This window comes from Salvelinus fontinalis, chromosome 23 (genome assembly GCF_029448725.1).
Source record: "Salvelinus fontinalis isolate EN_2023a chromosome 23, ASM2944872v1, whole genome shotgun sequence".
NCBI classification, from domain to species: Eukaryota; Metazoa; Chordata; class Actinopteri; order Salmoniformes; family Salmonidae; genus Salvelinus; species Salvelinus fontinalis.
In genome coordinates, this window is record NC_074687.1 from 34,912,579 (window position 1) to 34,923,941 (window position 11,363).

Consider the following 11,363-nt stretch of genomic DNA (forward strand, 5'->3'; position numbering starts at 1 on the left):
AGTATAGAGACAAAGTAGAGTCGCAATTCATTGGCTCAGACACGAGAGGTATGTGGCAGGGTCTACAGTCAATCACGGACTATAAAAAGAAAACCAGCCCCATCGCGGACCAGGATGTCTTGCTCCCAGACAGACTAAACAACTTCTTTGCTCGCTTTGAGGACAAAACAGTGCCACTGACACGGCCCGCTACCAAAACCTGCGGGCTCTCCTTCACAGCAGCCGACCTGAGCAAAACATTTAAACGTGTCAACCAAACGCAAGGCTGCAGGCCCAGACGATATCCCCAGCCGCGTCCTCAGAGCATGCGCAGACCAGCTGGCTGGTGTTTTTACGGACATATTCAATCAATCCTTATCCCAGTCTGCTGTCCCCACATGCTTCAAGAGGGCCACCATTGTTCCTGTTCCCAAGAAAGCTAAGGTAACTGAGCTAAATGACTTCTGCCCCGTAGCACTCACTTCCGTCATCATGAAGTGCTTTGAGAGATTAGTCAAGGACCATATCACCTCCATCCTACCTGACACCCTAGACCCACTCCAATTTGCTTACCGCCCCAATAGGGCCACAGACGGGGCAATCGCAATCACACTGCCCTAACCCATCTGGACAAGAGGAATACCTATGTGAGAATGCTGTTTATCGACTACAGCTCAGCATTTAACACCATAGTACCCTCCGAACTCATCATCAAGCTCGAGACCCTGGGTCTCGACCCCGCCCTGTGCAACTGGGTCCTGGACTTCCTGATGGGCCGCCCCCAGGTGGTGAGGGTAGGAAACAACATCTCCACCCTGCTGATCCTCAACACTGGGGCCCCACAGGGGTGCGTTCTCAGCCCCTCTCCTGTACTCCCTGTTCACCCATGACTGCGTGGCCATGCACGCCTCCAACTCAATCCACAAGTTTGCATACGACACTACAGTGGTAGGCTTGATTACCAACAACAACGAGACGGCCTTCAGGGAGGAGGTGAGGGCCCTCGGAGTGTGGTGTCAGGAAAATAATCTCACACTCAACATCAACAAAACAAAGGAGATGATCGTGGACTTCAGGAAACAGCAGAGGGAGCACCCCCCTATCCACATCGACGGGACAGTAGTGGAGGGTAGAAAGTTAAGTTCCTCGGCGTACACATCATGGACAAACTGAAATGGTCCAACCACACAGACAGCGTGGTGAAGAAGGCGCAGCAGCGCCTCTTCAACCTCAGAAGGCTGAAGAAATTAGGCTTGTCACCAAAAACACACAAACATTTGCAGATGCACAATCGAGAGCATCCTGTCAAGCTGTATCACTACGCCCATAACAGTAAGGCTCTCCAGAGGGTAGTGAGGTCTGCACAACTCATCACCGGGGGCAAACTACCTGCCCTCCAGGACACCTACACCACCCGATGTCACAGGAAGGCCAAAAAGATCATCAAGGACAACAACCACCCGAGCCACTGCCTGTTCACCCCGCTATCATCCAGAAGGCGAGGTCAGTACAGGTGCATCAAAGCAGGGACCGAGAGACTGAAAAACAGCTTCTATCTCAAGGCCATCAGACTGTTAAACAGCCATCACTAACATTGAGTGGCTGCTGCCAACATACTGACTCAACTCCAGCCACTTTAAAAATGGAAAAAATGTATGTAATAAATGTATCACTAGCCACTTTAAACAATGCCACTTTCACATGGTTACATACCCTACATTACTCATCTCATATGTATATACTGTACTCTATACCATCTACTGCATCTTGCCTATGCCCTTCTATACCATCACTCATTCATATATTTTTTGTGTACATATTATTCATTCCTTTATACACACACGTGTAAAGTAGTTGTGAAATTGTTAGGTTAGATTACTCGTTGGATATTACTGCATTGTCGGAACTAGAAGCACAAGCACTTCGCTACACTCGCATTAACATCTGATAACCATGTGTTTGTGACAAATACGATTGAGAAAAAAAACTCACCCAAATGTATAGTCCCGTTGGAAAATATAAATGTAGTGTTTGAAAGTGTGAAAATAAATGTGTATCACATTGCAAATACACTTAAAAGTTCCTTTTTATATGAAATGACAAAAACGTTCTTGCATCCCACATCCTTGCCTAATTCTCAATCGTATGGTAGAAGAAGGTCCAGGGTCACTCTCCTCGTACCCTCTTCTCCAATAGGTTTTGAAAAGGAGGCAAGGAAGTAAGCGATAGGAAATATTAATTTAAAAGACACTGTGTTTGGCCAACGTGTGAGTGCGAACAGGTGGGTGGGGCAGACTTGAAAAGTTCTGTTGTTCAAAACTTCCTTCTCTAACCTATCGACTTCAAATAGAGTGGGGACTTACATCTTGATTCCATCTGCGTTCTGCCTGGCTGGTCTGTCCTTGTGGAAGTTGTAATCTAGTGCTTCCAACGAGTAGCCTCGTTTCACTGTAAAAAATAAAATTAAACCATCTAGTGTTCAGCGAAATAACTACACAATGTCAAATACAGGTAGCCTAGTCAAATAATTAACATCCAATCACATTAATCGTTACGCTCTCGTGGGAATTCCACTAACGGTCCGTATGTAACTTAGCCATATCGAAGAGGCGCAAATATGATGAGAACTACATTGATTTGGGGTTCACTTATATTGGGAGTTGTGCCTTTCTTTAGCCACAGTGTGTTATATTTGCAAAAGTACTATCTCACAACTCGATGAAACCTTCACTCTTGCGCAGACATTTAGAAACAAAACATGGCATTTTTTTTTTTTAGAAACAAAACAAGCCACAGGAGTTTGAGCGAGAATTAAGACGATTTTAGAGTAGTAAGACATGTATAAAAGCAATAGACACCATTTTATTTGTATTTTTTATTTCACCAGGTAGGCAAGTTGAAAACAAGTTCTCATTTACAATTGTGACCTGGCCAAGATAAAGCAAAGCAGTTTGACGAATACAACAACACAGAGTTACACATGGAGTAAAACAAACATACAGTAGAAAAATAAGTCTATATACAATGTGAGCAAATGAGTTGAGATAAGGGAGGTAAAGGCAAAGAAAGGCCATGGTGGCGAAGTAAATACAATATAGTAAAACACTGGAATGGTAGAACACAAGTAAAACACTGGAATGGTAGATTTGCAGTGGAAGAATGCAAAGTAGAAATATAAATAACGGGGTGCAAAGGAGCAAAATAAATAAATAAATACAGTTGGGGAAGAGGTAGTTGTTTGGGCTAAATTATAGATGGGCTATGTACAGGTGTAGTAATCTGTGAGCTGCTCTGACAGCTGGTGCTTAAAGCTAGTGAGGGAAATAAGTGTTCCCAGTTTCAGAGATTTTTGTAGTTCGTTCCAGTCATTGGCAGCAGAGAACTGGAAGGAGAGGCGGCCAAGGAGGAATTGGCTTTGGGGGTGACCAGAGAGATATACCTGCTGGAGCGTGTGCTACAGGTGGGTGCTGCTATGGTGACCAGCGAGCTGAGATAAGGGGGGACTTTACCTAGCAGGGTCTTGTAGATGACCTGGAGCCAGTGGGTTTGGCGACGAGTATGAAGCGAGGGCCAGCCAACGAGAGCGTACAGGTCGCAGTGGTGGGTAGTATATGGGGCTTTGGTGACAAAACGGATGGCACTGTGATAGACTGCATCCAGCATCCAAACTGGTGCGGCTGGCTTCCGGGTTAAGTGGGCATTGTGTCAAGAAGCAGTGTGGCTTGATTGGGTTGTGTTTCGGAGAATGCACGGCTCTCGAACATTGTCTCTCCCGAGTCCGTATGGGAGTTGCAGCGATGAGACAAGACTGTAACTACCAATTGGATACCATGAAATTGGGGAGAAAAAGGGGTAAAAACAAAATGAAAATGAGGGGGAAGAGCTATGAATGAACAACCGGAGAACCAGGAAAATCAGGAAGATGGAAGCAGGGAAATGAGCTAGCTAACGTAGCGAACGTACCTCTGGTGGCTAAGAGAAGGATACGGTCGGTTCAAGAAGAACACAGAAAGTTCCAAGAGAAATGGACAGACATGTATTTTTTTGTACTCCATGATGGGACTAGCTCACTTGGTCTTATTTGCCAGAAGGCAGTCAATTGTTTTAAATGAGCAAATTTTGAGCGACCTTTCCAGTCACACCAAAATCAAAACCATGCCCACTTTGACAAAACATATCCGCCACACAGCAACCTCAGAAACAACAAAATAGGGCAACTCAAAGGACAGCTCTTCAGTTTCTTGGCAATTTCTCACAACAGGAATAGACTGATGAGTTTCAGAAGAAAGTGCTTTGTGTCTGGCCATTTTGAGCCTGTAATTGAACCCACAAATGCTGATGCTCCAGATACTCAACTAGTCTAAAGAAGGCCAGTTGTATTGCTTCTTTAATCAGCACAACAGTTTTCAGCTGTGCTAACATAAATACAAAAGGGTTTTCTAATGATCAATTAGCCTTTTAAAATGATAAACTTGGATTTGCTAACACAACGTGCCATTGGAACACAGGAGTGATGGTTGCTGATAATAGGCCTCTGTACACCTATGTAGATATTCCATAAAAAAATCTGACGTTTCCAGCTACAATAGTCATTTACAACATTAACAATGTCTACACTGTATTTCTGATCAATTTGATGTTATTTTAATGGACAAAATATTTGCTTTTCTTTAAAAAAAACAAGTGGCCTCAAACTTTTGAACGATAGTGTACGGTGCGTAGAAATCCGAAGAGGGTGGCAAGCAGAGATAGGAGGGATGGGCTGAGGGAAGCTGAGGGTTGGGATGTGGAATTGGAGACAAGTGGGAGTGGAGTTGCTGGGCGGGGTAAAAAATGACGGTCAAAGAAAAATAAAGTCTAAATAAAACATGACAAAAAGTATGTTTGAATGACACTGAGGGGCAGCATTGTTACAGCTAATGCCAGTTTGCCTGAGGCTGATGCTGTGCAGGTGTTTGTACACATGCATATACACACACTCTCATTCAAATGCACACATACACGGACACACACTTAAATAGTGCCATACATGCACTCAAACATATTCAGTTGGCCTTGCTGTTATGATTTTTGTTGTCCTTTATGTCTTTTGTTATTTGCATTGTTGTTTTCTGTTTTCCTTTGTCTTTTTTCTCTTTTGTTCATTTACTTGGTTGTTGATCCATTGGGGGGTCTCAGATGGTTAAGGGATTGTCAAAGAATGTTTTTAGGCCTCAGCCGAAATATTGTATGCTGATTTCACAAACAAGGAAGCTATTTTAAAGCAAATTAAGGGACTGTAACTCTCAGACTTGACCATAACAAGACGCATAGAAGACATCGGCGAGGATATTGGTAAGCAACTGATTACTGACATATCCGTGGCGCAGTGTTTTACTATTGCCCAATTATGTGTTTGGGTCCGCTTCCCTCTGTCTCTCCAAGATGGCGTAGCAGTCGGACGTGCCAAAGGGGGCGGAGATGCAATCTACTGCAGAGATGTTCTGTCATACTATCCAGGTCTGTACCCCAAAATGTTGAGCTTCTACTTTTAAAAATCCACCTTTCCAGAAATAAGTATCTCACCGTTGCCACTTGTTATAGACCCCCTCAACCCTCAGCTGTGCCCTGGACACCATATGTGAATTGATTGCCCCCCAACTATCTTCAGAGTTCCTACTTTTAGGTGACCTGGGATATGCTTAACAACCCAGCCGTCCTACAATCTAAGCTAGATGTCCTCAATCTCACACAAATTAACAAGGAACCTACCAGGTACAACCCTAAATCCATAACAATGGGCACCCTCATAGATATCATCCTGACCAACTTGCCCTCTAAATATACCTCTGCTGTCTTCAACCAGGATCTCAGCAATCACTGCCTCATTGCCTGCGTCCATAATAGGTCCGCAGTCAAACGACCACCCCTCATCACTGTCAAACGCTCCCTAAAACACTTCAGCGAGCAGGCCTTTCTAATCAACCTGGCACAGGTATCCTGGAAGGATATTGACCTCATCCCGTCAGTAGAGGATGCCTGGTTGCTCTTTAAAAGTGCTTTCCTCACCATCTTAAATAAGCATGCCCCATTCAAAAAAAAATTAACTAAGAACCGATTTAGCCCTTGGTTTCTCCAGACTTGACTGCCCTTGACCAGCACAAAAACATCCTGCCGCATACTGCATTAGCATGGAACAGCCCCCGCGATGTGCAACTTTTCAGGGAAGTCAGGAACCAATATACACACACAGTCAGTTTGAAAAAGCTAGCCTTAGTTTTCCTAACAGAAATTTTCATCTTGTAGCACTAATTCCAAAACGTTTTGCGACACTGTAAAGTCCACGGAGGATAAGAGCACCTCCTCCCAGCTTCCCACTGCACTGAGGCTAGGAAACACTATCACCACTGATAAATCTACGATAATCGATAAATTCAATAAGTATTTTTCTACGGCTGGCCATGCTTTCCACCTGGCTACCCCGGCCAACAGCTATGCACCCCCCGCAGAAACTTGCCCAAGCCCCCCCCCCCCCCCATCCATCCTGCCCTGCCTTTCTAAAATCTTCGAAAGCCAAGTTCACCAACAGATCACCGACCATTTTGAATCCCACTGTACGTTCTCCACTATGCAAGCTGGTCATGGGTGCACCTCAGCCGCACTCAAGGTCCTAAACGTTATCATAACCGCCATCGATAAAAGACAGTACTGTGCAGCCGTCTTCAGCGACCTGGCCAAGGCTTTCAACTCGGCAGACTCAATAGCCTTGGTTTCTCAAATGACTGCCTCGCCTGGTTCACCAACTAATTCTCAGACAGAGTTCAGTGTGTCAAATCTGAGGGCCTGTTGTCCGGACCTCTGGCAGTCTCTATGGGGGTGCCACAGGGTCAATTCTTGGACCGACTCTTTCCTCTGTATATATCAATGATGTCGCTCTTGCTGCTGGTGATTATCTGATCCACCTCTACGTAGATGACACCATTCTGTATACTTCTGGCCCTTCTTTGGACACTGTGTTAACTAACCTCCAGACGAGCTTCAATCCCATACAACTCTCCTCCTGAAAAATGACAGTGGGGATGAATCAACTAGTTTTAGGCACTCTAGTCATCATGCAGTTTGGGGTAGCCACTCGGCTGTTTTTGTCAGAAGAAATAATGAGGTGGTCTTCCAAGTATTTGGCTGCTCTAACAAGACAGTGAAGACAACTAGAAAACATATGTTTACAGATTCCCTGCAATCATGAAACACCATTGGTGATACCAATGAGGTGAGACTCAAGAACTATCAGAAAAGCGAAGAAACCTTTTTGCCAATCAGAACTTGAACCCACATAGCTGTCAGTACAAGGTCTGCTACGATCATTTCATCACTGGTAAATCAAGTCTGATCGATTTTGAGTTTAGTTTAGCTGTTATTCTAACCAGGTGTTAACAACAACACTTCAGGAAGTTAGACAAAATTAGCTAGCTAAACTCAGCAAAAAAAGAAACGTCCTCTCACTGTCAACTGCATTTATTTTCAGCAAACTTAACATGTGTAAATATTTGTATGAACATAACAAGATTCAACAACTGAGACATATACTGAACAAGTTCCACAGACATGTGACTAACAGAAATGTTATAATGTGTCCCTGAACAAATGGGGGGGAGGGGGTCAAAATCAAAAGTAACTGTCAGCATCTGGTATGGCCACCAGCTGCATTAAGTACTGCAGTGCATCTCCTCCTCATGGACTGCACCAGATTTGATTGTTCTTGCTGTGAGATGTTACCCCACTCCTCCACCAAGGTACCTGCATGTTCCCGGGCATTTCTGGGGGGAATGTCCCTAGCCCTCACCCTCCAATCCAACAGGTCCCAGACGTGCTCAATGGGATTGAGATTCGGGCTCTTCGCTGGCCATGGCAAAACACTGACATTCCTGTCTTACAGCACATCACGCACAGAACGAGCAGTATGGCTGGTGGCATTGTCATGCTGGAGGGTCATGTCAGGATGAGCCTGCAAGAAGGGTACCACATGAGGGAGGAGGATGTCTTCCCTGTAACGCACACAGTTGATGCTGTGACACACCGCCCCAGACCACGATAGCAGAAGGTGCTAAGATGAATGGGCTGTAATGCTAGCTTTTGTCCATAGCGTAGTGTTAGCACAAGGTGCTAAGATGAATGGGCTGTAATGCTTGCCTGTGTTAGTACATGTCCCAGAAGCCTCTTCTCTGACCATATAAAGAGGCATGATTTCCAGAGCACAGCTTTGTGCACAACTCTCTGACAGACTAAACTGTACACCAGCAGAAAACATAATTCACTCTCCTCACTAAAAACACTGCAGTGGGATCTCCAAGTAGAAGGAGAGTGAAAAACATGGATGTAGTCTTATATGAATGCACACATACGCACACATACATGCCCATATAAAAAAGTACTATATTATACATTGGTCTAAATACTGTAGTATTACTATATTTACATACTATAGCATTCACTGTAGTGTTTTTGCGGACATTACTGTAGTATTTTATATGTTTTTGTTTTATTATTTTTGACACAGAAGTAGAGGCTTCTCCTTTAGGAAACCTACTGGAGAAATACCAAAATAACACATTTTCAATAACCTGTATGTACAGTGCCTTCAGAAAGTATTCAGACCCCTTGACTTTTTCCACATTTCGTTATGTTACAGCCTTATTCTAAAATGGATTAAATTAAACAATTTCCTCAGCAATCTACACACAATGCCCCATAATGACAAAGCAAAAACAGGGTTTTATAAATTTTTGCAAATCTATAAAGATAAATAAAACCAGAAATATCTTATTTACATAAGTATTCAGACTCGAAATTGAACTCCGGTGCATCCTGTTTCCATTGATCATTCTTGAGATGTTTCTACAACTTGATTGGAGTCCACCTGTGGTAAATTCAATTGATTGGACATGATTTGGAAAGGCACACACCTGTCTATATAAGGTCCCACAGTTGTCCGTGCCTGTCAGAGAAAAAACCAAGCCATGAGGTTAAAGGAATTGTCCGTAGAGCTCTGAGACAAGATTGTGTCGAGGCACAGATCTGGGGAATGGTACCAAAAAATGTCTGCCGCATTGAAGGTCCCCAAGAACACAGTGGCCTCCATCATTCTTAAATGGAAGAAGTTTGGAACCAACGAGACTCTTCCTAGACCTGGCCGCCCGGCCAAACAATCGGGGGAGAAGGACCTTGGTCAGGGAGGTGACCAAGAACCCAATGTTCACTCTGACAGAGCTCTAGAGTTCCTCTATGGGGATAGGAGAACCTTCCAGAAGGACAACGATCTCTGCAGCACTCCACCAATCAGGCCTTTATGGTAAAGTGGCCAGACGGAAGCCACTCCTCAGTAGAAGGCACATGACAGCCTGTTTGGAGTTTGCCAACAGGCAACTAAAGACTCTCAGGCCATGAGAAACAAGATTCTCTGGTCTGATGAACCAAGATTGAACTCGTTGGCCTGAATGCCAAGCGTCACGGCTGGAGGAAACCTTGCACCATCCCTACGGTGAAGCATGGTGGTGGCAGCATCATGCTGTTGAGATGTTTTTCAGCGGCAAGGACTGGGAGACTAGTCAGGATTGAGGCAAAGATGAACGGAGCAAAGAACAGAGAGATCCTTCATAAAAACCTGCTCCAGAGCGCTTAGGACCTCAGACTGGGGTGAAGATTCACCTTACAACAGGAGTTGCTTCAGGACAAGTCTCTGAATGTCCGTGGGTGGCCCAGCTAGAGCCCGGACTTGAAACCAATCTAACGTCTCTGGAGAGACCTGAAATTAGGTGTGCAGCAACGCTCCCCATCCATCTTGACAGAGCTTGAGAGGATCTGCAGAGGTGAATGGGAGAAACTCTCCAAATACAGGTGTGCCAAGCTTGTAGCATCATACCCAAGAAGACTAGATGTTGTAATCACTGCCAAAAGTGCTTCAACAAAGTACTGTGTATGCTGTGCAGATTGATGAGTGGAAAAAACAAGTGAATCCATTTTAAAATAAGGCTGTAACCTTACAAACGGTGGAAAGGGAATCAAAGGGTCTGAATATTTTCCAAGGCACTGTAGGTAGGTAGGTAGGTAGGTAGGTAGGTAGGTAGGTAGGTAGGTAGGTAGGTAGGTAGGTAGGTAGGACTGGGGTCTAAACATGTAATTCAGTGCTTCTGCTCTTTTCTATAATCTGTAAGAACACAATATGGTCTATATTTGGCATGTATGTTCCCCCCCCCCCCACACACACACGTATACCACACACACAGCATTTCCCACTAATCCTGATGCCAATCGAGAGGATTAAACAGTAGAGTGGGGGTGCCATAGAGTTTACCCAAGACTTGCAGTCAGGGCTCTGTAAACACTTCATCCTCCCCCTGTGGCTCGGCGTGACTTGTACCTCCAGCCTTGACAGACTAGACTAGATGCCCTTGGCCATGTCTGGGAGTGTGCAGGCTGTAAGCCAGTGGAGGCTGCTGGTTTGATACCATTCAATTCACTCCATTCCAGCCATTATACTCCGTTCCAGACATTATTATGAGTCGTCCTCCCCTCAGCAGCCTTCACTGCAGTCAGCCATGTTGTGAGGAGAGCGAGACCGAGAGATGATGATGATCTGGTGCGTCTGTCCCCAACCAAGGAGGGCCTACAGCAGCACCTAGATCTTCTGCACAGATTCCATCTAGACACCGTTGCCCTAGAGCACACAAAAAACTATACATACCTCAGCCTAAATGTCAGCACCACAGGTAACTTCCATAAAGCTGTGAACGATCTGAGAGACAAGGCAAGAAGGGCCTTCTATGCCATCAAAAGGAACATCAAATTCAACATAACAATTAGGAACTGGCTAAAATACTTGAATCAGTCATTGAACCCATTGCCCTTTATGGTTGTGAGGTCTGGGGTCCGCTCAACAACCAAGAATTCACAAAATGGGACAAATACCAAATTGAGACTCCGCACGCAGAATTCTACAAAAATATCCCCCAGTGTACAATATAAAACACCAAATAATGCATGCAAAGCAGAATTAGGTCAATACCCGCTAATTTTCAAAATCCAGAAAGGAGCCGTTAAATTCTACAACCACCTAAAAGGAAGTGATTCACAAACCTTCCATAACAAAGCCATCACCTACAGAGAAATTAACCAGGAGAAGAGCCCCCTAAGCAAGGTGGTCCTGGGGTTCTGTTCACAAACACAAACAGACCCCACAGAGCCCCAGGACAGCAACACAATTAAACTCAACCAAATCATGAGAAAACAAAATTACTTGACACATTGGAAATAATGAACAAAAAAAACAAGCAAACTAGAATGCTATTTGGCCCTAAACAGAGAGTACACAGTGGCAGAATGCCTGACCACTGCGACTAACCCAAAAT

At 44.5% G+C, this 11,363-nt stretch overlaps 1 protein-coding gene across 1 annotated transcript in view; it reads right to left on the minus strand.

Moving 5' to 3' along the window:
* Positions 1-2,579, minus strand: part of LOC129821485 (rho GTPase-activating protein 15-like) — a 58,227-nt gene extending 55,648 nt beyond the window's left edge. The window contains exons 1-2 of the mRNA XM_055879168.1: positions 2,558-2,579; positions 2,343-2,427 (exon numbers count right to left, since the gene is read on the minus strand). Coding sequence (XP_055735143.1) covers positions 2,343-2,427; positions 2,558-2,579 — 107 coding nt within the window. The remainder of the gene's footprint in view (positions 1-2,342; positions 2,428-2,557) is intronic.
* Positions 2,580-11,363: the final 8,784 nt, after the last annotated feature.